Source organism: Neomonachus schauinslandi, chromosome 2 (assembly GCF_002201575.2).
Source record: "Neomonachus schauinslandi chromosome 2, ASM220157v2, whole genome shotgun sequence".
NCBI classification, from domain to species: domain Eukaryota; kingdom Metazoa; phylum Chordata; class Mammalia; order Carnivora; family Phocidae; genus Neomonachus; species Neomonachus schauinslandi.
This window is the reverse complement of record NC_058404.1, coordinates 46,907,903-46,935,162: the sequence shown is the minus strand read 5'-3', so window position 1 is coordinate 46,935,162 and position 27,260 is coordinate 46,907,903. Positions and strand designations below refer to the sequence as shown.

General features: G+C 44.2%; 1 protein-coding gene and 1 pseudogene across 1 annotated transcript in view; both read right to left on the bottom strand.

Annotated features, from left to right (window-relative positions):
* The window catches only part of DOCK5 (dedicator of cytokinesis 5), a 113,505-nt gene that overhangs the window by 4,734 nt on the left and 81,511 nt on the right, over positions 1-27,260 (bottom strand). The window contains exons 33-42 of the mRNA XM_044912561.1: positions 25,965-26,064; positions 23,790-23,884; positions 18,824-18,965; positions 16,779-16,860; positions 15,487-15,571; positions 14,967-15,053; positions 12,908-13,084; positions 9,242-9,325; positions 8,423-8,560; positions 6,423-6,589 (exon numbers count right to left, since the gene is read on the bottom strand). Of these exons, the coding sequence (XP_044768496.1) occupies positions 6,423-6,589; positions 8,423-8,560; positions 9,242-9,325; positions 12,908-13,084; positions 14,967-15,053; positions 15,487-15,571; positions 16,779-16,860; positions 18,824-18,965; positions 23,790-23,884; positions 25,965-26,064 (1,157 nt within the window). The remainder of the gene's footprint in view (positions 1-6,422; positions 6,590-8,422; positions 8,561-9,241; positions 9,326-12,907; positions 13,085-14,966; positions 15,054-15,486; positions 15,572-16,778; positions 16,861-18,823; positions 18,966-23,789; positions 23,885-25,964; positions 26,065-27,260) is intronic.
* LOC123324268 lies at positions 3,472-3,650 on the bottom strand (annotated as a pseudogene).

Sequence of the window (27,260 nt, the reverse complement as noted above, 5' to 3'; positions counted from 1 at the left end):
AAGGCGTTTGCTCTTACAGCATGAAGGAAGTACGTAACCTGCTCTCAAATGGCGGAGTGGGGCTGCTGGGGGGTAGACAGAGAGGGAGTGACTATAGCCAAATGTAAAACCAAGAAGGGTTGGGGCGCCTGGGTGGCTCAGTTGGTTAAGCATCTGCCTTCGGCTCAGGTCATGATCCCAGGGTCCTGGGATCGAGCCCCGCATTGGGCTCCCTGCTCAGCGGGGAAGCCTGCTTCTCCCTCTCCCACTCCCCCTGCTTGTGTTCCTGCTCTCGCTGTCTCTGTCTCTGTCAAATAAATAAATAAAATCTTTAAAAAATAAATAAATAAATAAAAATAAATAAAATCTTAAAAAAAAAAAAAACCAAGGAGGGTTAAAAAAGATCTTATACCTTTATGATGGGTATTGCTTAGAGCTTCTGGATGGGTATTCAATAAGCCTTGGTTTGATTAAAAATTGATAGATTTTTGCTCCATAAAAATAGAAAACTTAGAGGAATGAATAGGCAGATGACAGAGGATTTTTAGGGCAGTGAAATTATTCTGTATGATACTACAGTGGTGAATATATCACTATATATCACTATATATCTGTCGAAACCCGCAGAATGTACAACACCAAGAGGGAACTCTATCGTCAACTATGGAGTCTGGATGACTGTGATGTGCTAACATAAGTTCATCAGTGGTAATGAATGTACCACTCTGCTTTACATTCTTAATCTTGCTGTGAATTTAAAACTGCTCTAAAAAATAAAGTCCATAAAACACACACACACACACAGACAAAAGCTGTGGTATGAAATAAGACAACATAAAAACAGAGATGAGCGCTTAGTATTTAAAAAAACACAATAGAAGCTTCTGGATACCTGGGTGGCTCAGCCGGTTAAGTGTCTGCCTTCTGCTTAGGTCATGATCTCAGGGTCCTGGGATGGAGTTCCACATTGGGCTGGCTCCCTGCTCAGCGGGGAGTCTGCCTCTCCCTCTACCCCTCCCCCCCTGCTTGTGCTCTCTAATAAATAAATAAAATCTTTAAAAAAATAAAAAGTAAGAAAAATTGAAGCTTCTATTTGGCAGAAAGCATCATTAGTAAACTAAAACTATCTGCTGACCCTATTTTAGATGGCAAATATCTTTAATATATAAGACATTTTTACAAACCAAAAGGAAAAATATGAGTAGTTCAGTTTTTTAAGATAGTCAAAGGACATAAATAGGTATTTTATGAAAATGGAAATCCAAAGAATTTTAAAAAGTTAGTGTCACAAGTTATCGAATACTCAAATATTAAGACAAGATATCTGGAGGGGGCAAAGATCGTGAAAAACTCCCATGTGTCTATCACTCAGTGTCAATAATGATAACCCACGGCCATTCTGCTTTCTTATGTACACCTAAGTCACATTCCTTGCCCCTCACTGGATCAGTTGGAAGCGATTCTTAGACGTCATACCATCTCATCCATAAATAGCTCAGTGTATACTTCAGTGAGGCAAGGACTCACTTCAGAACATAATTACACTCCCATCATCCATCCTACAAAAGGAATAATTCCTTCATTTCATTGAACATCCAATGCTTACATTTCCTGATTGTCTCATAAATTTTTTGGAAGTGGCTTGTTTGAATCAAGATCCAAACAGGATTCACTCGCTGTGTTTGGTTAAAATGCTTAAATCATTTTAAGCTTTTAATATTGCATGGTTTCCGTTTCTGCAAAGTGTGTTTACCTTGCTCTGTGAAGGTAAAGGGAGAAAGTTCCAGGGAAGTCTGAGTGAGGCTGAGCCCATGCAGTCACATTGGGAAATGCCTGTCGATGGTGGTTTTTTTTTTTTTTAATTTCAAATTATTCCCTCCTTTTCTATTATTTTTTAAAAGACTGTATGGGCTTTTAATTTTTTGGTATTTTTCTTTCTTTTTTTTGAGAGAGAGAGCTCATGAAGGGTGGGGAGGGGAAAGGAAGAGGGAGTGAGAGAATCTTCTTTTTTAAAGATTTTATTTACTTATTTGAGAGAGACAGAGACAGAGAGAGCAAGCGGGGGGAGGGGTAGAGGGAGAGGGAGCCCGATGTGGGACTAGATCCCAGGACCCTGAGATCATGACCTAAGCCGAAGGCAGATGCTTAACCGACTGAGCCACCCAGTTGCCCAAGGGTGAGAGAGAATCTCAAGCAGGCTCCATGGTCAGCACAGAGCCCAACACAGGGCTCGATCTCATGACCCAGGGATCAGGACCTGAGCCGAAATCAAGAAGAGTTGCCCATTTAACTCACTGAGCCACCCAGGTGCCCCTTTGGTATTTTTCAATGCTTAATATACTTAAGGCGAAGCCACTCATTATTATTTATCTTAACTCTGTACTGGTTAAAGAAATATAGAACCAAATTCCAAAAAAGACTAATTATTCTTAATTTTTTTTAAGATTTTATTTTTTAAGTAATCTCTACACCCAACATGGGGCTCGAACTTACAACCCTGAGATCAAGAGTTGCACGTTCCTCCGCCTGAGCCAGCCAGGTGCCCCGAGACTCTAATTATTCTTAAAACCAACTAAGCCAAATCAGACAAACAAACAAGATCACCTCAAACAGTAATTGGTCAGGGAGAAAGAAAACCACCACCCCAGATTATATGGAATCAATTATAACTTTACCTCAGAGACTGAGAATGAAGGCTGTGGGTCACTAGGTCGACAGTCAAAGATGCGAGTTTCACTAGGGCCTAATTAGGAACCAAACTAAACCATAAAGTAACTACAGTGTGGTCCCCCGGGGTCTGTGTTATTTTTTTTCTTATAATGATTACTTCAGTGATTTTCCTGAAATATCAAAGATTAGTTTTTTTCTAAACAATTTTGTTCTGGGTCCCGAACTTTGCTGGTGCTCTAAGCATGGACTTAGTTGGCCTCCTGGCTTCCCTTAGCTCTACGAGCTGTGTTTCAAAAAGTAATTCTCTTTCTGTGCCTTGGCCTACCATTTGCCAGACAGGATGGATACATTCTACTTTCTTCCAATAGAGAACTGGCCCTTTACAGATGGTACCCCCAGTAATCATCATGAAAGCATTAATAAATATTGTGGTATGACACTGGGAATGGGAGACTCAGGGTCATTAGCTGATAATCAGTTTGAGCTGCTTTAAAGAAACATCCTAAATAATGTTAGAAAATAGTATCAGTGATTTCTCATTGGGGAAATTTGGGCAAGGTCAATAACCCACCTTGCTTGGGTCGAGGCATGAAGAGGGCCCCACTCACCGGTTCTCTGTTTATTGTCCTGAGTGTCAGCACTTATGGTATCTCTGATTTCAACAGCTGTTTCAGATCTTTTCTTTTTTTGAGTGAGACCATTTATTTAAGAAAAGAGTCTCACTGAACAGAACTTTTATGCTTTCACAGAGTAGGTAGTATCTCTTAATGGCATTAAAAAAACCATAGAAGAGAAAAATAAACGAATCAAGGACTATCTAATATTTATTGCACTAAGGACTAAAAATAGTGCAAATACCCAGTACTCACATTGCATATGGCACTGCATATCGGTATTTGTTTGACATCAGAACTGTAATGAATTTCATCCTCTGACTAGGGAATGTATACTTCTAGAAACGCATCCTACACTTGATCTTAGCCAAAAGGCCAAGAAGGGATATGAGACTGCATCCTAAATAACTGGAAAGCTGTCTGTACACATATGTTTGGTACAATTCTTCATAATAAAACTGCATTTTATATTGACAGAAGCTACATGTTTTCATATGAAATTTATAATGAACTTTGCTGATTACCTGTTTAGAAATAATGACAGAGCTTAAATATTTGATAGTAAGAGAAGGATTAATTATGGTGCGTTCATAGGATGCAATGGTAAATAGCCAACAGAAATGATAAAAAGGGTATGTGGGTGGCTCAGTCTGTTAAGCCTCCAACTCTTGATTTTGGCTCAGGTCATGATCTCAGGGGCGTGAGACAGATACCTGCATGGGGCTCTACGTTCAGCAGGGAGTCTGCTTGAGGATTTCTCTCTCCCTCTGTCCCTCCCCAACACCCCCTCCCCGCTCACACATGCTCTCTCAAAAGAAAAAAAAATACTCATCATGTATATTAAATTAAGCAGCAGGTCACAAAATGGTACGTGCGATGCATTTCCAATTGTATAAAATGTATATATGCTTTTTTTGTTATATAACTAAACCTTAACAGTGGTTACTTCTGAGTGATGATGTGATAAGCATTTTTCTTTTAAGTTTCTAGTACTTTGAAAAATTTCTACGTGTACATATATTAAATATATAATTAGTAAAATACTGTTTTATAATAGTGTTTTAAACAGAAAGAATACAACTACAAATTCATTTTTAAAAAATATCTTAAATTTGAACATATGGGAAGGCAGTCCATGTTTTTGGCAAGAAAGGTTTGACATCAAAAAGCCATCGGTCCTCTCAAAGTTAGTCCAGAAGTTTCATATGATCCCAATAAAAATAGCCATAGGATTCCAGACAAGTGAATCCAAAAGTGAGCAATGAGTAAAAGTTGCCAGATAAATTCTGAAAAGGATAACTAAAAAATAAAAGTCTTTCAAATCTACAGTAGTTAAAACTACATAGTACTAGTATATGAACACACAGGGAGATGAAAGAAATGGCGGGGGGGGGGGGGAGTCTGCAAATAGACTAAGGAACATATAAAAATTTGATTCTGTAAGAAGGTTGACATTTCAAATCAGCAGAGAAAAGATGGTTTGCTCACTAAAGGTTACAGGGAAAACTGACTAGTTGCATGGCCAAAAAAAAAAAAGTTGACTTCATACCTCATACTTTATACTCATAAATTTCAAAGATTCACAGATTGAGTGGTGAATACTGAAACTCTAAAATTAATTTTTTGCAGCCTTAGAGTGGGGAAGGCCTTTAATTATATAAAATCCAGAAGCCCTGAAATCCAGCATCAATTTATTTGCATAAAAAAAGCACAACTAAATAAAAAATGAGAAGCAAAGTCAAAAGAAAGGAGAAACTGGAGGATGCATTTCAACGAATATTACAGACAGAGAAAACACAAGAGAAACATGTACCCAGGGGGAGACGAACCATGAGAGACTATGGACTCTGAGAAACAAACTGAGGGTTCTAGAGGGGAGCGGGTGGGGGGATGGGTTAGCCCGGTGATGGGTATTAAGGAGGGCACGTACTGCATAGAGCACTGTGTGCTATACACAAACAATGAATTGTGGAACACTACATCAAAAACTAATGATGTATGTGATTAACATAATAAAATTAAAAAAAAAACAAAAAGAAACCTGTACCCAAAATACTTGACCATAGTTTGCAGAACATAAAATACAAACAGCTACTAAAAAATGAAAAGCAGCTCAGATTCACACAAAACAAGAGAAATAAAACCAAACCAAAATGAAACCCTATACCATGAAAATATTCTCCACCTATCAGATTGGTGAAAATTAAAAGGGCCAATAATACACAATTTGGGGTGTGGGGGTGATGAGGCACCCTTGTATGTTGCTGGTAGGACTCTAAATTGGTATAATGTCTGTGGAAGTCAGTTTAGGAATAATTTTGAAAATTGCAACCATAAATGTTCGACAAAACAATGTCACTTCTGGAATTCTTCTCATATGGATAAATTTGCATATTTACAGAATAAATTGTTTTTAAGCTTATGCACGGCCACAGTGCTATGACAGCCAAAGATTGAAAACAACTGAACATCCACCAATAGGCACCAGTGGAATGTGTCAGGGTGCAGACATATCCCAAGATGTCTGCACCTCAAAGAAAAGACGAGGCTCTCTACATTCTGAAATGGAATGATTGTCAAGACACAGTAAGTAAAAAGAGCAAGGTAAAGAAAGTATTACGTTTCCATTCATATAAAAAGAAAGTGTGAGGAAAAATACATATTTAGGTGTTGCTTGCTGTGTATGAAGAGCTGTTGGAAAGGCACCAAGAACCTAAAGGCTATATCACTTGCCTCCGCAGAGGGGTACTGGTAAGGTAGGAGTCAAGGACCGATGGGTGGTTTTTCATGAGAGATCCCTTTTGTACCTTGGAATTTTGTATCATGTAATTATATTACCTGTTTACAAAATAAATATAAATTTTAGAATTACTTTTGAAAATTGATTCAGATGAAAAAAATCAGACTATAAATTAATATGAAAAAAATAAATCAGAATGTGATAGGGTGGGTGATAGGATGTGACAGGATGATGGGTGATTATCATCTCACGAGGAAGACAATGAGAATGATCCAGAGGCTAACAGCCATATACTCTGAATTATTTCCCTTATAACAGTGATGCATCTACACTGACCAAGGCTCCCTTTGGCGACAAAAGGCAAAGGTTAGGCAAATTGCACCCCCCACCCCACCGCCAGTTAAAAATTGAACCCTTACCCATCAGATCCTGGTCTGGAAGGAGCATTATCGGATGAGTTAGAAGAGGTGGAAATCACCGAGGAAGTCACTGAGGTGATGGACAATCTCCGCAGCGTAGATGACATGATGTAGGGTAGTACAATAGACCCTGTACGGCTTTGCTTCCTCTCAGTCAAGGTGGGTGGCTGAAGAACACATGGCATCTCACGGTGAGCTGGCCTGGAACTCAGCCCATATGGCCTGGCACACCCCCATGCGTTTGGGGCCACCATTTGTATTGGCTGGCACCCACTGCTGCCTCACTTGTTAAATATCGCAGCTACTCCTATTCTTAAGTATAAACACAACTAGGTTAAACCTACCTTGTTAAGACGAGAGAAAAATTCCCCATAATTTGCTGCCAGCCACATAAGAGAGAAAAAGCAAACTGTTCATTACCCCCCAGTAGAAGAGCAAAACCCTCGGTCTGCTTCTCCAGTTTAGCTTCTTTCAGCCACCCTCGGTCTGCTTCTCCAGTTTAGCTTCTTTCAGCCACTAGAAAAGTAGAATACTGGCCTAATAGAAAGTTTTAGATCCAAACTGTAGACCTGATGCTTAGGAAGTAAGTGGTGAATCTTAAGAAGTAAAGGAACATTGATTTTGATCTGCTTTCATTAGAAATGTCTCCAGTAGGACTGATTGCCCCAACAGGCCACCGTATCAAATTCACATGCAACCACTGGCCTGGAGCTAATAAAAACTATTCACTAGGTGAAAGTCACAGTCCTTCCCATCTAGGAACTTGTGTAAAAGACAAATGTTCCTAGGAAAAAGCTCTAAACTGGCAGTAGGTTGGGAGGTTAGACATGACTGAACACTTGATTAAAAGCAATGATCACAAAGATACTCTGGAGAAAAGGGTAGTAAAGACGGAGGTGTGGGAATGGGAGGCAGGAGGGCTCGAAAGGAATTTCAGAGCTTTGACCTAAGGAAAGAGAATTTGAAAATCAGGAGTTCAAGAGTGAGACAGTTATCATATTAAAAAGAGGAGACATGGGGCGCCTGGGTGGCTCAGTCAGTTAAACATCCGATTCCTGGTTGCGGCTCAGGTCATGAGACCGAGCCCTGTGTCAGGCTCTGCACTCAGTGGGGATTCTGCCTCTTGCTCTCTCCCTCTGCCCCTCCCCCTGCTCGTGCACGCACAGGCTCTCTCTCTCAAATAAATAAATCAATCTTAAAAAAAAAATGGAAAAATGAAGCTGCATCCAAACACTTAATCGACTGTTGGAGAGAAAAGGTTATTTATTGTTTATTCTTTTATTAAGTAACCTTTATGCCCAACGTGGGGCTCGAACTCATGACCCCAAGATCAAGAACTGCATGCTCTACCAACTGAGCCAGCCAGGCGCCCCAGAGACAAAAGGTTATTGAGCGCATGTACCAACCCACCCAACTTCTTGGGAAGAAGAAAACTGTCACTGGGAGAACTGTGTTAGAACTGTTGGAAAAAATGATGAAATCAGCTGTATGCATTGTGAAATGCACTTCACCATTCTTTATCCCCTTCAAAGGTGTCAACAGTGGAAACCTTTCATCAAAATGAAAAATAAACACTAGGAAAATCACTAAGAATTGGGCTAGATGGGACAGGAATGATCAGCGTCTGGGAGCAGGAACGTCCCAACTGCTAGGAGAGTAGCACGCACACTGTGGGCCCAGACCGGCGGCCTCAGCCCCACGTGGGAGCACGTGAGGAAGGCAAACCCTCGGGCCACTGTAGACTTCTTATCAGAAACTCTGGAGCTGTGGTCCAGCGGTCTGTGTTTTTCAGGTGGTTTGGACAGTCACTCAAGTCTGAGAACCCCTCTGTAGCACGTCACTGTTAGAAGGTCACCAAAAGCTTACCATGTGCTCTCCTCCCTGCCCCTGGTATTTCCATGCTGCACCATTTTGACTCATCTGGCAGCTGAAAAACTCCGTGAGATCAAAAACGGTCAAAGAGACCGAAAAAATCAACAAGGTCCTTAGACAAAGCCTACCAGCGTTATGACACCGTAGAGCTTTTCCACTTTCTCCTTGAGTTCCCGGAAACAAGAAGACAACCGGTCATGCAGTGGCTTTAGCTGCTCTGTCAGCTTCTCCCCGTGGATGCGGATCCCCTCTGTCAGCAGGGGCATCTGAACAAAAGGGCATTAGAGGAAGGGAATACGGTTTAGGAAGAGGGATACTTCAGATCTGGAGGCTGGGCGAGGATGGGGGTGGAGACGGACAGGTAAGCTGGCAGACACAGCATGGACCACATGAGAACGCTACTTCTCCGTGTGGGGCTTGGGCACTGGCCGCCCTTGGGTCAAGGACACAGGGAGACACACAAGGAGACAAGCAGGCCCTCAACTGGGGAAGGGCTGACAGCCCAGACAAACCCACCTGAGCCCGGGGGCATGTCTGTGGCTAAGCCACTGCTAGTTTTAAACATCAGGCTGAATCGGATGGCTGCATTTTCTACCACTGTTCACTGAAGTAATGAGAGAGAGAGAGAGAGAGAGAGAGAGAGAGACTGAGGCCAACATGGCTCAGCTGGAAACACAGCTCAGCAAACCAATTTGGGGACTTTAATCTCTTCTCTAGGAGGGTCCCTCTCTGCACTGTAGAGTCTAACAGAATGCTATTCCTAGGGTCACTCTGCCAAACAAAGAGGTAGACTGTGATTCCAAAGAGTAAAAAACCAAACCAAACCAAACCCCCTAAAAGCGGGCTTGTAGATCTAAGCCCTAGAGAAAATCTTGGGGTTGTGCTCTGTGGCACCCCATGGAGCTCTGCGGAAGGCTGTCTGGCCACACTCCTCCCACGACACATACCTGCAATGCTATCAGTCGTTTTAGCAGCTCAATCTTCTCCTGGTCTTCGGGATGCTCCTGCAAGTACTTTTCTGTAAAAAATGCCTAAAAGGGGAGCACATGTGAGTATTAATTAGAACACGTTCCTATCTGTGTATTTGACCCGCGAGGGAGGAGAGCCTGAAAGGGTGAAAAATGTGTTCTGTTCTGATAAATCAGGAACATCTAAGTAAATACTCATTCATTTCCTGGGGCAGCCCTTATGCCATAGTGGATAATTCTAAAGGTATGTGCTACTTTGTGGTTTTTCTGGAATTGTGCAATGCCTAATCAAAGTACCTTCTCAACAACCACCAGATACACACAAGTGCACAGACCAAATATCATCAGTAGAGCAGAATGGCATTCAGTGAAATAACTTTCCCAAAGGACTAAGGCCAATGGCAATCCCTAAAGGTTACTCATTAAAGTGTGCAGTTATTATAAAGGAAAAAGCAAAAAATTAGCAGGCTGGATATGGACGATAGTTCTCCTGCTCTATCATCTGATATAGGCTCTATCACATTTTTTTCCTGTATTAAGTAAATATTAATATCCACATTTTCTCATTACTCATCTATCTAAAAGGCTTTTTTGAGGACAACATGAGATATAGATGTGAAAATGTCTTATAAGTAAATTTCTTAAAGATTTATTTCTTTGAGAGAGAGTGCGCATGGGCGGCGGGAGGGGCAGAAGCAGAGGGAGAAGCAGGCTCCCCGCCGAGCAGGGAGCCCGATGCGGGGCTCGATCCCAGGACCCTGGGATCATGACCTGAGCTGAAGGCAGATGCCTAACGGCTGAGCCACCCAGGCGCCCAATTCAATGTATTTGAAGTCCTTATAAAAAGGGGAAGTTTAGACACAGGGAGAACACACTGTGAAGAGGCACGAGGAGAACATGGTCATCTATAAGCCAAGGAATATTCGCCAACCCCTCGAACTAGGAGAGAGGTGGGACCAAATTCTTCCTCACAGCCCTCAGAGGGAATGAACCCTGCTGCTACCTGGATTTCAGAAAACTGGCCTCCCGAACTGTGAGGCAATCTATTTCTATTGTTTTAAGCTGCCCTGTGGCAGCCCTAGCAAATGAACGCAACAAGGGATACAAAGACATGCCGGCCTGCAGGCCCAGTATCACAAACAGGAAGCCGGGCAGCACATCCGGAGAGCACTCCTTCTAGCCAGATTCATGTTTAGAGAGAAGTGAGTGAAAAAGTCGTATTGCTTAAAACTTCATCCACCCTCACCTTCCAAATACAAGCAGTTTAAATCTTCAAAAGTTAAAAAACAATTTTTGATATAAGATAAAATGCACCGAAATTCCCAAAACATTGGTTGAGTCAAGAAATATTGGAGCAGGGTGCTCTGAAATTCACTTTTTTAGGAGAGTCCTGCCTCGCGACAGAAAGGGGCTGATGGATTACAGCAAACAGCTCTTGGGTTCCTATCAGGCAGACAATGATTAACGGCCTGCTTTAAGACAGGTCGCCTGGATAGGTAAGTGATGATGGATTCCCCAATGGACTGCAATGGGGGTCACTGGTGATCAAGGAGTTTACCTTTTACTTACGTTTAGAAATGCACACACTCATACATATTAATTAAAAGTACAAACTAGTATTTGAAGCTAAAGGTCTTGAAATTTATTAGTTTACATACCCTACATTCCCTTTTTAAAAATTTCAATGAGGGGCGCCTGGGTGGCTCAGTCGTTAAGCGTCTGCCTTCGGCTCAGGTCATGATCCCAGGGTCCTGGGATCGAGCCCCACATCGGGCTCCCTGCTCGGCAGGAAGCCTGCTTCTCCCTCTCCCACTCCCCCTGCTTGTGTTCCTGCTCTCGCTATCTCTCTCTCTGTCAAATAAATAAATAAAAATCTTAAAAAAAAAAATTTCAATGAGAAGACAATGACATTGGAAAGACCTTCATGAAATTACATACTATTCACAGATACTGGCATGTATGAATTTGAGTTCAGGGGCATTCTGTAAAAAAAAAAACCCAAAAAACACTTGGAAAAACACATAAAAGTTAGTACTAGATAGCTTAGCTTATACGAAAAAACACACACCAAAATCACTACAGTACAAAAAAGTATTATATTCTGGACCCTAGTTTTGCCTTGAATTTTGTGACGATGCCAGAGATTACTACCGACACCTGGCATGGGCACACTAGAAGTGACCTCCGGTGCGGACTCCTTCCCGGCTGCTAAGGGTCATAAGCCTGAAGAAGGCGCAAAAGTTGATGGGAAAGATGGTCACAGCATCAGTCACAGAGTACTGGCCGCCCCACCCACGAAGGACATTCCGATCACATTTGGCTCCAAGCGACGGGAGGGAGGAAGAAAACCGACCCTCAGCAAGCCTCAACTATATGGCAAGTGTTCTGTGATGTTCCCTACACACAAGATGCCTTCCTTAGCTATGAGCCACTCCTGTGCGTTAGGTATCTTCCTCACTTTTTTCAGGTACGAAGCTCGGGGCTCAGAGAGGTGAATTATCTCACCCAAGGGCGAGATACTTTTAATTTTTTTAAAGTAAATATTAATTTACTTTAATTAATAAAGTAAATGTGGCCAATGGGAAGTGGCCAATGGGAAGCCGGGATTGGGTCACAGGCATGGCTGATTCTAATGTCCCTGGTCTTCTCAGGACTTGGTGTACAAATGGAAATAAGAGAATCAGCCCATCGCCTGTCCACTCGCCCTTCCCGTCTTCCTCCTTCACTTCCCGCTCATTCTCCAGGCTACTCCACAGGGCGGTGGCCAAATGTTTATTTGGATTCAGGAAGAGGACTCCAAAATTACCTAGTCACTGAACACAGCTGAACAATTAAAAATCCTGTCTTGATTAATTACATTACGAATTACCTACTTGAATACATTACTTCCATTTTATTTTTTTTTTTTAAGATTTTATTTATTTATTTGAGAGAGAGAGAGAGGGAGGGAGAGCACAGAGGGAGAGGGAGAGGGAAAAGCTGACTCCCCGCTGAGCAGGTAGCCCGATGCAGGACTCAATTCTGGGACCCCGGGATCACGGCCTGAGCCGAAGGCAGACGCTTCACGGACTGAGCCACCCAGGCGCCCCCATTACCTCCATTTTAAATGGTGCTACATCCAAACCCTATGCAGTGGATTCACATCTGGTGAGTACTCTTTTCTTGTTTCTCCAGAATAAAAGAGATGACACTTAGTTGAACTAATGTAACTGTGTAGCCAGGGCCAGCGGGTGTTTGTCCAAACAACCTACGGCACACCAAGTCGGGGTGGGTGTTTCTAGAAGCTCATTTTAACTAGAGCACAGCTCTGCCTCTCCCACAGATGCTTCTTCACTTCCAGAGCATCCTGAGTTCTGCGTCTCCCACAGGGGAGAGGGGGAGTGGGAGAGGGAACAGCAGGTAGATCAACCAGACGTGGTATATTAGATTGATCTTTCAGTGACTCCTTACCAGGCCATGGCCTAACCCTGGCGGGGTTGCTGAGGGTCTCTAGGAGGTGTGAGGTCAAGGACACGCTTTTCATTAATTTCACTTGTAAAAGAAGTGAAGAAGGCAGAGTGAAAAATCTCTCAGGCGAGCTGTAAGCAACGAATTCACTGGGGGCACGGTGCCACGGAGAGAGGCATGGAGACACACGGGATTCACCTTTTCATAGTTGGAGTAGCCCCCCATGACAGCCGGGTCCACGATGCCACTGAGCAGCATGGAGAGAGGGTGCACAGAGAGGGCTCGGTCCCAGGCATGCTGCTGGACACAGTTGCTGATCTTCTCATTGGTGAGTTCCATGGTTTCTATGGCATTCTCCAGGGGACTGATTTCCTCCTGTGACAGAGGACCAGGGAGAGGAAGGGCATTTTGTGAGCTCACAGCAAAGACGGAACAAAAAATCCAAAGCGTTCCCTTTTAAAAGGTATAACATTCTCACCAAGCTATAGAAGAGTCAAGTTTTGCTTGTCAAGGTTATATTTATTTGGATACCACACTTATTGGAAATGCTTTTGCTAAGTTGCAAAATAAGCGACTTAAAATCTCCTTAGGAAGTCCAAGGGTGACCTAAAAATTAGAGCTATTGCGGTGATTATTTCTTGGTGCAAAGTATCTACAGAAATTTTGAAAAAAAAAAAAATTGGAGCTGTAACAATGATTGATTTTTAGGCAGAGCTCCCTCAGAGATTTTTGAGAAGCTCAATGACAACAGAGTAATGGGTTATCTGATCCCAGATACTTCTGCAGCACCCAGAATGTTCCCTGGCAAGAGGCTTGATGCTTCTTCCATGAGAAAAGGGAAATGATTTTGGATGCCATACATTCAGACCATACGTAAGTCACCTTAGCATGGGTTCTGTGGTTAAAAGAAGTCAGAAATAAGAGGATGTATTAGAATATTCAAGCTGAATTTTGGATGAAAACGAAATAAGATTTAATATACATTCAGAAGAGCAACTCCTGTGGAAACATCTTCAAAGCCAGGTTTCAAGAAAGATCGCCTTCTTCGTTTTACCCATTGCCAGCCAGCATGACCGCCTACTGCAGCCTCGATGCCAAAAGTCTCTGTCCAAAAATCGTATTCATACTTGAAAAATAATAATTTACTACCACTGGTATGGAACACATCAGATTTCAGTTCAGATCTGTTCAAGATGTATTTCTTGAAGATGTATTGCATGCCAAGTACTGTGCTATGTTCCACAGTTATAAAAGTGACTAAGACAGAATTCGTGGCTGGGAGGAGCCTATGGTTTATAAAATGTAGTGGGGTCTCAAGCCATGTAAGCACGGGAGTAACTTGCTAGAAATAAGCCCAGGTTGTGGCGGGGCACAGGGAAAGGGCATCTAACCCCACTTAGGAGCTTCAGAGATGACTTCCAGGCGAAGCCTGGATGGGAGGTAGTTAGGTTGCGAAGTAGCATTTCGGGCAAAGAAAATGGCCCACTGTCATGGAGGGTTGAAATAACATGGAATGAGCAGTTTAGTTCCAGAAGATTCCACAGGAAACGAGGTGGCAGAGCTGAGTCACAAGGACTCGGCTTGTGTGTGCTAAGGAACAGCGGCTTTATGCTCTAGGCACTGGGGAGCCACGGCAAGGTTTTAAGCATGAGGAGGATACGGTCAGCTTTCCACTGTGGCACTCACGCTCGGAGGCCGTGAGGAAAACAGGCCTGTGAAGGCCAAGGCAGGAGGCCAATGAGGGGGCTTTTTCCGTGGCGTCCACCAGAGATGAATGAGGGACTAAAACAGGGTACAGTAGTAGGAGAGCTGGAAATAAACAGATTCAATAAATATGAAAAAGGTAAAAGGGGCAGCTTTGGGGAGGGATAGAGAAGGAAGGGTCTAGGACGGCTGGTGATGTGATTAGCCACGAATGAAAGAAGAGGAAATGTTCTGGGAGAGAATGTGATTGACAGCAAACTCAAAGGAGACATTCCGAAAACGGTTTGGTGCACTGGCAGGATCATGAGGAGACGAGACTCATTTACTCATAAAAGAGTCATTCACTGTGAGTAACCTTTAGGGTTGGTGTTGTAACATCAGTTGTACAAAGGAGTTCTATTAGACAAGCACGCCTTTTATTTCTCTCTCGGAAAACAAAGTTGGCCAGAGGAGGCTGGCCAAGCTAGTGAGAACTGGAGGAGGGCTTAACAAAGGCTCTTATTATATCTGGAGACACAAAGAATTTTCTGAGTTCCAATTTCAAATGACTCACCATTGAAATTTGTTTGACTTCAAACCACTTGAGAATCCCAGGAAAGGTGTACGCGGTTGTATACGTGGTCCTTTCGATCCACATGGTCTGGTGGAAGGAAGGAAAATTGGAAATGTCAGTTCCCCGGCAAAATGGCAATGCTCCCTGGTTGAGGTCAGGGAGGGTCTATTCCCAAGTGCTTCCTTGGTGAACGGGCCACATTTTGAGGATTCTGGATGTTTAAAACTGCAAGGGATCATCTGCTTGGGCCCTCTCATGTTCTAGAGGGGACATGTGAGGTCCAGAGAGGTGGGACTTGCTCAGGTCATACCAGCATCAACACTGGAGCTCAACAGCAGAGCCCAGTCTTGGGGTGGGGTCCGGTCTAGAGTTCTCCACTGAGATGGGCTTGCTGTCTAGGTAGTAAGCGCACAGCACCTCTGTCCTCTGTCCCCACGGCTGCCATCGTTTCTGCGATCTGCTTTGGTTAGGTGGAAAGCCTACTTTACCTTGTTTTAGAGGGCAAAGGGGGTGGACTCACAGCAAATTCATTGTCTGGATCCTTCTCTCCTTTCCAGAATGGCCTGGAATATCTGAACTGCTGCACTTCATTGGCTCTATAGTAGCTGGAGAAAGACATGGCCACAATGCTGTAGCTTCGCTCTTAGAACAAGCAGTCCTTGATCAGACTTCAATAAAACCTGGGCCACATCTTACAAAGACCGAGTCTTATCCACTAAGCGACCTCAAAACAGTCTCCACAATGAAAGCTGGAGGAGGTGCACGATCTGATTTTATTGCACATCTTTATCTTATTTATGAATCCATTCCACAGCTCACCATTTAAAAAGGTATATGTATTTATATCCATGTTTGTGATTTCATTTGTGTATTTTTATCACAATCCTATCAATCCTACTAGCATTTTAGCTTCTCAGGAAAAAAGAATGAGGCTTTCAATCACTGGGGACCCCACCAGGCAAGGTGAGGTCAGCCACTCCTCAGTGAGTGCTTCTGAGTGGAAATAGGATCCAGGAGATCTGAAACCTAACAGTGAAATTCCTGATTTCCCTCTGTCTAAAAATACCCCCAAGGCCCCCAAATCCCTTTTGAATTACCAAGCTCTTATTTTATACTGAAAATACAATAAAGAGTTGCTGTGGTCTGAATGCCAGAATTCATGTGTGGAAATCCTGCCCCCCGCTGTGATGGGATTAAGTAGTCTGTGGCAGGTGCATAGGTCATGAGGGTGGAGCCCCCATGAATGGGATGAGTGCCCTTATAAAAGAGACCCCAGAGCACTCCATCACCCTTTCTGCCATGTGAGGACACAGAGAGAAGTCAGTGTCTGTGAATCAGGAGGCAGGTCCTCACCAGACACCAAATCTGCTGGCGCCTGACCTTGGACTTTCCCAGCCTCCAGAACTATGAGAAATAAATGTGTTGTTTATAAGCCACCGAGTCTGTGGGATCCTGTTATAGCAGCCCCAGAGGAGTAAGACAGCAGGTCTTCCAAATGAGTTTAAGACTTTGGTTTTAAAGATTTTATTTATCTATCGATCTACCTATCCATTCATTCAGAGAGAGAGAGAGTGTGCGCGCGCGCATGTGAGAGCATAAGTGGGGGGAGGGGCAGAGGGAGAGAGAGATCAGGCAGACTCCACTCGTGGGGCTCGATCTCATGACCCTGAGATCATGACCTGAGCCAAAATCAAGAGTCGGACGCTTCACCGACTGAGCCACCCAAGCGCCCCAAAGCTTGGGTTTTGATGTACTTCTAGTTAAAATGTGTTAGAAAATGTTTTTTAAAAGAAGCAAAAAACCCCCACTTACTTTAAGATCTGCTCTGGAACTGGTTTGTCCTTGTAGCTGGGCGGCAGGCTCATCACCGGCTTTACGGTGAAACACTGCATGTCTGAGGAGCTCGTTAAGGAAGGACAAGGGGCTGGGCTGTGAAGCTGTCCCAGGCAGAAAGCCCCGCCTATTCCTCCTGCTTTGCAGATGGAAATGGTACCTGCCTGACGTACTCCTTTTTCCTGACTGCCAGGACTGCATTCAAAACAGGGTTCCCTGAGGTATTACCCAAACGCCTTATTAAGTAATAATCCTAGGACATTTTGGTCAGACACCTGGCAAGCAACCCTGCCATAGGAAAATAGGCATCAATGAACTATCAGGTGAAGAGGGATTTGAATCAGTTTTAAATCATTTCTTTTGGACACGCATGCCTCTGAAACAGCCAGACTCCAGAGCCTGCGCAGGAGGAACGTCTGGTATCTGTGGCTATCACTTGTTGACGGACGGCCATAGCTGGGCACTGAACGAGGTTCTCAATATGTTCCCACCAATAATAAACACAACAACCAACAGGCAGATGTTATGAATCTCCTTCTATAGATGAGGAATCTGAGGCTCTGAGAAAACCCAGAGCGCATAACTGGTACATGATGAAGTCAGGCTTTTAATCCAGCTCAGGGGGAGACCTGTCTCTCTGACTTGATAATTTAAATAATGACTTTTTTTGTCCTCGCCAGTACAGATATACTGTTTCAAAATCGACCGCATTTAAAGTCGGGGTGAAAGCCCTGGGTCGGGACAGAACAGTGACTCCCAGCATCTCTGGGTGATGTGCAGCCCCGGGGAACCAGAACCACACGACGCTTAATCAGGACGCACAATGAGAATTCACAGCTGCTGAATTAGAATCTCTCTGTGGTGAGTCTCATGTACAACAAAATCTGAGGACCACTGGGCTGTGCTTTACCCTGGTCTAGTTGACAGAGCATTTTCACAGAAATGACCTCCTTTTTATTTTGATCCTTCCAGAAGTGCTACTGGGTATTTAGGGAAAACAGATTCATACCTCATGGATGAGAAACCAAGGCCTGGAAGAAGGAAGCCATTTGGGAAAGGTTACAGCCACAGAAATCCTACATCCAGTTCTTGAAGACCTCTTGTCATTCCCACACCACGAAGGCACCTCCGTTGTCTCCTGAACCCACATAACCCAAACAAGGATTTATCCTGGAAGACCATTCTTTTCCAAGCATCTGCTACGTATTAACAGGTTGCTGTTCTCTTAAAGGTGTGCCTGTCTATTGGTCTGTTATTATTATTGTCAATCTTTCTTACCATCTACTTACAACCTACTTACCAACCTATATGTATAATAACGGCCAATATATATTGAATTTTTACTATGTACCAGGCAGTGTTCCTAACATTTGACAGATATTTAGTCAATCTTTACAAGAACTCCGTGAGAAAGGATGAACATCATCCCCATTTTATAGATGGGAAAACCAAGGCACAGAGAAATTAAGGAACTTCTCAAAGGGACACAGTAAGTGACAGAGCTGAGACTCGAACCCGGGCACCTTGGCTCCAGAGCCCGTTCTCTTATCTACCCTGTCACACCGGCTCTGGCTTATCTACCTCTCTTTGAATAGTGTTCAATTTTAGAACATCCTTATTTTAGCACAAAACACATGAACAAGTCTTAAAAATAATTTTGTTACGGAGCTCTTAGTATTTTGTTCTTGTTTTCTTTTTAAGTCATTGCATGTTACAAAAGAAGAGCTATACGTCTTTATCCAGAATCCAGAATTCTCTACAGCCAGTCTATGTCCTCCTCAAGCTCCCCATATGGCTATAAAACATATCCTTTCATATTCAAGATTTCCTTATCTCCTCTCTCCTTTACTTCATAACCATGTGCTAAGGACGTTAGGGTCCCAAAGCTTTTACACAGAATGGGAAACTGAGTCAGAACCGTTACATGAGTGGTCGGAGGGCAGGACATATCCGCGTGCAGAGACGGGACTGAACCCTTAGCTTCTGTGGCTGGGCCGGGCCAGGTCTCCCCGAGGTGAGGATACACTGCTTTGGGGACGACTTGATGTCCTCTCCCGGGGGCGTGGTGCTGGTCATCTTCTCGGCATTGGGGAACTGGGTCAGCAACCTCAGGCTGAAGTCTTCTCGCCTCTCGTACTCCTTCCCCCGGTAGATGAAGATTTTGTTCTGCAGGTCAGAGACAGCAAGGGGAGTGATTACACATGAAGAGTGAAGGGGCAACTGGAGATCCTGGTGCTGAGGAAGCCACAGTCTTCCCCGGCCGGAGTGCATTCCACCAGCAAGTTCTCACTAAACACCTACTACGTGCCCCGCAGCAACCATCATATCTGGCAAGAGCTCATGGTTTACTGGGGGAGATAAGTCAACGGCACAAAGCTGTCTCTGCAGTGCTTCTCAGAGTGCGGCCCCGTGACCACCGCCGGTCTGCAAACGGTCTGCACTGACCCACAGGGAGATGAGCTTATGCCCTAAGGTAGATCCACGATGTCACCAGGCACTCTGTTGAATTTAGCTGATTTTCATAGCAAGACATTCTCAACAAAGGAAGGAAGTGCGTGAATTTGCTTCACCTGCAAGCCTTTGTCTTATCATGATCCAGCTGCAGACCAGCACTTGGAGTGGCGCTGACGTAGAGAACGGGAAAGTATGAAGAGAGTCCACACAACAAATCTCCATTAACAGAGAACAGGAATAATGTATACAGCAGTCCGTCTGCAATCCTGAAAACCACTGTGGGTGCGATGTCAAAGGCTCACAGAATATAACTCTACTAAGTCCTATTCTCTCCCTTCTAATCTACATTCTTTTTCTGTTTAATAAAATTAATAAAATTGGATTTTTTTAGAAAGAAATTTCCTAGGCTCCAGACATAGCAGTAATTTGACTCATAACTGCTGTTGCCCACGCAAGTTCAAATGTAGCCATGTTTCAAAGGTTCTTGCTCATCTGATGATCGCTCAGATGAGTACTTAGCATCGGCAGCCCATACCTGATCCATTTTTTAACTAAACCTTGGGCCCCTATTGTCCTGGAAAATATTTTTAAAAATCACCTGCCTGTTCATCTAGCAGATAGGTATTGGACAAACAGGAGATATGCTAAGACACTAGGGATATAATGATGATCCTACTCTCACAAAACTCACCTTCTGCTGGGCAGAAACAGAAAACAAGTAAGTATGATAGTTTATATAAGTAACAGGAAGGCAATATACCTTCTAGGAGAAACACTGATGGTAGGAAAAACTGCCAGGTCTTTTGGAATAGATGATGAAGTTTTTCCAAGCTAGGAAAGATTTACATGACTAATCCATGCTTTATGCAATTCCATCATTCAGGCAAAACTGTGGTAGGTAAGGAAGCAGAGTATTCGGCAGCACTAATTGTAGGATGCGGACAACAATGTGAACGGAAGCAGACAAGCACAAGGTCAGCACACAGTAGCGCAGAGTGAAAGAGGGGCTTCGAGGAGAACATGGCATTGACTGGGCCCAGATGCACGGACACGGTAAGGAGAGGAGAAGAGAAGGGGAGGACAACCAGCAGGAGGAGTGAAAGAAAGGACAGGGCCACAGGGCAGAAAGTATGGAACTGAAGTAGAAGAAAATAAGCTTGGACGAGCCAGAGCACTGAAAGGCAGGCACCAGTTCCTAAGGCCTGGGGAATGCACTGGAGGTTCCAGAAGGAGGGAGCGACATGACGGAAGCAGTGCATAGACAACCTCAGTGGACAGTGGGGTGTGCATCTAACTGCAGGACCCCCAGGTAGGACTGAGTGGGAGAAGGAGAAGCTATGGGATCTGGTGTCTGACCCTGGTATCTGGTGAAGGGCAAAGAAGATGGGGAGAATCACCAAGGATTCTGAGCTTGCTGGGCCCAGAGCAGGAGGCTCAGTGGGGCCCCTGACAGAAGCAGGGAAGGAGGAGGCCTGGCTGGGGCTGGGGCAGGGGTGGGGGGAGAGGACAACACGATTTTAGATATTCTGAGTTTGGGGAAATGGTCCATACCACAGAAGGGCATGGAGGTTACATCATGCAGAGGCTTTTATATTTTTCAGCACTCTCTGGCAACAGCTAACATCCACAAACCACTTTACAGTTTATAAAGCCCTCCTGTATGCTATTTACTTAATTCCGAAGCAACCCTGTGACATGGGCAGTATTTCTCTAACTTACACGTCAGAAAATGTGGAGGTTACATGATTTGGTCGAAATCCTATAGTCACTCAGCAGATGATGGAGACCCCCCCCCCCCCTTTTTCAACTTGAAGGTCTAAACTTTGCCCTGAACCAGTGCTGTCTCCAGCTCACGCCCCCAAATGCATGTGACACAGCAGTCTCACACACACACATGCATGGCAGGCACCCCTGCCTTACTGGGACTGGAGCACCGAGACTGACCGCCGATCTCGGTCTAGAACCTACTGCAGGGCGCCCTCCCAGACCCTCTCCTGGTGCTCCGTTCTCTCTCCCCCCGCCATCTCCTCCACACTCGAATAACCCACAACTTTATCCGCAGTCTGGAACTTTCCTTTGAGTTCTGGGTCCATGTATCAGACTGTTGACTCGCATCTGTTGGATGTTCCACATTACCTCACACTGAGTATGGCCCCAACCAGACGTTCACAAAGAACGTAATAAAGATCTGAAAGGCCACCTGCAATCCGGGACCCCGAGCCACCTGCCCCCCCCTTCTCTACTTGCCCTCTTGTTCACACTCCTCCAGCCTCACGGCTTTTGAACCCGCTGTTCTCACTGCCTGGCCCCCCATCTCATCTCTTGATGGCCACCTGGCTTATTCCCTCACTTCTTTCAGGTCCTTGCTCAAATGTCATTTTCTTACTGACATCCTTCCCATTCACTCTATTTAAAATTACAACTCCACCCCCATCACCTGCCCTCTCTTCCCCCACCCCGACATTTTCTCCATGATACATATGGAGGGTCTACACGGGGTGAGGCATTGTTCTAGGCCATCAGACATACTAAGTGTGTTTACTTTTTGTGTGTCTCCAAGCTAGAATATAAGTTCCATAATTTCAAGGATTTGGGTTGTTTTGGACTGTGCCTCCATGCCTATAATACAGTAAGGCACAGAGTAAGAGTTCAATAAGTAGTTATTCAATGAATGGACTGAATCTCTCTACCATGACTCTATTTTCCAGTATTGCTGTCTTAGTGGATGGCTCCACAGCCCTTCCTGTTATGCAGCCAGAAATTGAGAAATCATTCTTGCCACCTCCCTCCTTCCTCACCCACGTGTCCCAACAACAATCATCAAATACTGCTACTTTACTATTCAAAATCTTTCCATTTTTCTCTAAAGCTACCTCCCTAGAACGACCGGCCATCCCTTCCCTCAACATCTACAACAGTCTCTAAGTGGCTTATCTGTACACATCCGACCATTGTCCGTACCAGCCAGATGATGGATGACCTTGCCAACACACAGAGTCCACCACGGTTCCCTCCTGCTCTTGGGGTGCTGACAACACAGTCAGGGCAGCCCCACGGCCCTGCCCTGCATGTTCTCCCCATGCTTCGGGCCTCAACTCCCTGCTCGCCCCATGCCCTCCCTTCCCGGGCACTGCCATGCGCTTGCTTGTCACTTTCACTGCCTGCAATGCTTTTCTCCTACCACCTTTATCTCCAAAACTCCAAGCTCACCTCTAAATTGCAGCCGAAGCAGAAATTCCCTGGGAAGTCTTTCCTGACTCTTAAAAAAAAAAAATTTAGGCATAATTTACATGTAGTAAAATCTACCCTCTTTAGTGTAAAATTCTGTGAGTTTTGACAAACATAACCATGATCATAATCAAAATACAGAACAGTTTCATCACCATCCAAAATTTCTCCATGCCTCTGAAGCCCAACCCTCCCCTTCAATGACGAGACAACTCATCTGCTTTCTACCCCTATCGTAAGTGTTGGCTTGGCCAGATGCCGTGTAAATAAAATCATAGAGTATGCAGACTTCGTGGTCTCAGTTCTTTTACTTAGTACAATGCATCCAAGACTCAGCCACACGCTTGTGTGTATCAGGAGTTTATTCCTGTTTATTACTGAGTACTGTTCCGTTGTATGGCTATCCCACAGTTTGTTTACCCCTTCGCCAATTGAGGGACATGTGAGTTGTATCCAGTCTTTGGCGATTATAAATAATAAAGAATCATGTGATACACGTCTTGGTCAGTTTCAATTTCCATTCTTTTTTGCGTGATTATTTAATTAACGTTACACCTGTGAGGCTGTGAATTCCGTGACAGTAAGGCCCACATCTGATTCGATTCTGCCCCGTGTGTTCCTGGCAGGCACTCAGTATATAGTTACTGAATGAATGGGTTACCTCCTCACTGGGCACTATGAGGAATGTAAAGTCCTTCCTTTCTCACTTTTTCTTAAATCCGGGAAGGAAAATGGGTCGTTTGTTTAAACACAGCCAGCTCTAAAGAGGCTTCCTTTTTTTTGTGTGGGGAAAAAATAAGATTTGTTTGTTTTTTAGATTTTAAAATCAGTATCATGTTATAGAAAATTTTGAGAAGGAAGGAAAACATGGTCCTTCTCAGGATTACAACACTTATTTTTATTTTTGTGAAACTTTTGCAGTCTTGTCCTTGGGATATTTGCTTTCCAACTGGCTCTGGCGGGAAATAAAACAAACAGCTGAATACATCAATCCACACTTTTCCCCAGCCTGATCTGTAGCAGCTGAGCAGCGGAGGCGATGGTTCTGTTTTACCCTTTTTCATTACACCTGGGAAAAGTCATTTTACAAAGGAGCTGCCAGAATACCCAAGGCCGGGGGTGTGCGGTGAAGTGGCTGGCCACGCAGGAAGTGGTCTCCCCTCCCCCGCTTCACCGCTGACCTCCCACAGCGCTAACATGGGCCTCCAGCTGTTCACACACTAGGCCCATCTGGAAAAGAGATGAAGACCTTCGCTCCTTCAGACTGCATGGCTTAATGGCTCCGAGGACCACCCTGAGGTTTCTTACCCGAAGGAAAGAAGGAAAGCCCTGTCCGTAGTAGCCAACAGCAAAGTATTCAGGCTGAGGCCTCATTGCTTTAATGATGTTCTCATAAAACGAGGCTCTTTTTTTCTGGAAAACAAAATAAGACATTCCACAGGGAGGTTACAAGGGCACCATTGAGTGGTGGGGAAGATCAGGCTATTTGCTTTGTTGTTTCCCATGGGCCAACAGGCAAATGGAAAGCCTTTGGAAAATACCCTGTAGGCCCCAGAAGTTATCCCTTTCTTGGAGCGTACGGTTTGGACCTGGGTCCGTGAAGGAGCCTTGGCGGGTCTGGCAATCTCGGGAGTTGCCTGCAGGAAGATGCACGCGTGTGTGTTCCTCTGTGAAGGGAGGCAATGTTTAGCTCTCACCAGTTTCCTGAAGAGGGTTCAGGACCCTTAAAAGGTTAAAAAGCCCTTTCTGAGGTTCACAGAGGGTGGTTGCACATGAGAAAAGACGATAAAGAACTTTCTGGTTTGTGCCGGTGATTTGGACTAACGTCCTTGGTTCAGCTACAAGTGCCCAGAAGGTGGTGGTGATGTTCTGTTTTTCAGTGTCTGATCCCAGCCCGAGCTTTAATCCTTCCCATGGGAACAGGTTTCCCAGCCAGGGCTAAGAGTAAGCCTTAAAGAAAGCAAAATAGGGAGCCAGACCTGGGGTCTTCGGGGCATGTCCCCAGGCCCCTCTCACAATGGTCCCATGACTGTATTACTTACTTTATTTAGGTGAAGGTTTCTAGCACGTTTTCTGCTCCATTTAGTTTATGAAATTAAGAAGTGATTTTGTGTGTGTGATGAGCAGGGGCTGGTACAACACACCGGCAAGTTCTTTTCAAAGTGATCTTGACAACTACCCCCTCAAAGAAGCTACATTTGACCCTTGAACAACATGTGTTTAAAATGGATGAATCCACTTACATGCAGCTATATTTTTTTTTAAAGATTTTATTTATTTATCTGAGAGAGAGAATGGGAGACAGAGAGCATGAGAGGGAAGAGGGTCAGAGGGATAAGCAGACCCCCCGCTGAGCAGGGAGCCTGACGTGGGACTCGATCCCGGGACTCCAGGATCATGACCTGAGCCGAAGGCAGTCGCTTAACCAACTGAGCCACCCAGGCGCCCGCAGCTATTTTTGATAAATACAGTATAGTACTGGGAGTATTTTCTCTTCCTTTCAATTTTCTTAACATTTTTCTCCAGCTTACTTTACTATAAGAACACAGTATATAACACATATACAAAATATGTGTTGATCAACTGTTCATGTTATCAGTGAGACTTCTAGTCAACAATAGCTAACAATAGCCTGTAAGTAGTTAAGTTTTGGGGGAGTCAAAAATTATATGTGGATTTTCAACTGTGGAAGAGGGGGTTGGCGCCCCTAAGCTCCCCACCCTGCACTGTTCAAGGGTCAACTGTATTATTACGTAACAACGGGTGACCTGACCTTTTGTGATTCCACTACTAAAAATGATCAAATGTAATGTGTGTTGGCCTACCACTGGGCATTCAGAGGGTGATTTTTGTTTTGCTATATTGTTTTTAAATAGTTGACCTGTGCCAATGGCCGGGCATAACACACAAGTTCATAGAACTGTGAAAGTACAGCACCCCAGTGACATTTTGGGAGAAGGAGAGAGGCAAAATTTGAGAATCAAGATCCAGCAGAAGCATTTAACAACTTACTAAAATGTGTACAAGAAAAAAAAAAAAACAAGGCTCAAAGATTAGCAGTTCATCCATTCAGCAGGACCCTGAGGATGTGGACCACAGAACAAGTAATTTTGATGAACAGAAGATGTCAGACAATATTTGAAAAATGGACAGTGTTCACAGAAGGCATCACAGAAGGCAGAGTAACTGAGAGGGTAAAGAGGAGATGGGTCAGGAATACAGAGGGTCCCTACTCTAGGGAAACAGAATGCACAGAGAAGGGAGAGGGGTCTGTAGGCAAGGATCCTGAGCCTTTTATCAAAGATAATCTGGAGGAATAACGATAACAGCTTTTGGACCTCATCTTTTTTTCATTTTTCTTTCAAGCAAGGTTTGCTTTGCCACGGGTAAGAACACCGTTTAGCTTGACTTCCTCAAATGTACAAAAACATTTTCACAAGCACAAATCTTAGCACCCCCGTTGGACACTTGACATATTCTGACCCGGACTCACCAGCAGGTTGCCGAGGCCCTCGTAGTCAAATACTTTGCTCTCATAAGTCTCAGCCAACTCTTTGCTCAGTTTGATGGCCTTCTCCCACATCTTCGGAAAAAGAAAAGTAGGGTTACAAGCGGAGAACAAAGCAGTCACTGATCCGTCTGGGAAAGCCATGCTGACAGTTAACTAAGGAGTCAGGTGGGTTGAGTTTCTGCAGATATTCTCACCATGCCTGGTCACCTCTTGGATCAACTAAACCTTTTCTTCTGACATGATAAAGCTACTCTACCTTGCTGCTTTGCCAGGGGGCATGTTTTATAATTCTGTTTGTGAGAACATGAAGGACACCATGTGTCCCAAACAAAGCAATACTGCATTGAAAGGGCAAAGCACTAAGACCATCGAGAGCTGAGAGGAACCAGTTCTAAAGCCTGGGTTTTGAGATCATTGAAGTCTTTTTGGAGGGGAAAGAAAGTTAGTGTGGGCCCTAGTTCTGGTTCTGGGGTGTGTGTGCGTTTGTGTGTGTGTATGTGCGTGCGTGCGCTTTGAATTAGGTTGTTTGGAACGAGGGGAAAATGGCAGAAAGGCTAACCATTCTGTTGTGTGGAATCTGGGAAACTGTTTCTCCAATTTCGAGCACGGATTCTCTATTTCTGACCAAACTATCTACTTAGTCAAAGAGAATTTTAAGAAAAACGCCTTAAAGCATTGATGACCATGTAAGTTACAGCCTCCTGCACACCTTTGGTATCTGAGGCTAGCATCCCAGATTGAACCCTCTGTTCATTTTGATATTTCACAAAATGTCTCTTAGGTAGATGCTTTTAATAACACAGCACCTGGTAATTTCCTACTTGATTCTTATTAACCAGGTGCTATGTTCCATTGTGTCTGGCTGCTGAAAGAATGTATGCGCAGTTCATGTAGTTGTAAAACATTTAAAAATTCAGTCTTTTAAAATCATCATTTGCCAAATTTGCCCCCTCTGAAATTTCAGGGCCAGGATCCCTGGAAAAAAGGCTCTGAAATGTGCCATATGGAAACTGTTCCAGATCAGCTGGGCCTGGAGCAGGAAGCCGGTTAACAGTATCCAAGAAGTCAAGCTCTCTCCTCATTTCACCAAATACTAAGTTATATCAGAAACAGGGAGACAGCCTGGCACAGAGCTTCTCAAAGTGTGGTCCCTGGTCTCTGGGAGTCCCCAAGATCCTCACACAGGGTCCGTAAGGTCACAATTATCTTCTTAGTAATAATGATACTATTTGCCTTTCTCAGTCCTCATGCTCTCACACAGTGGGGTT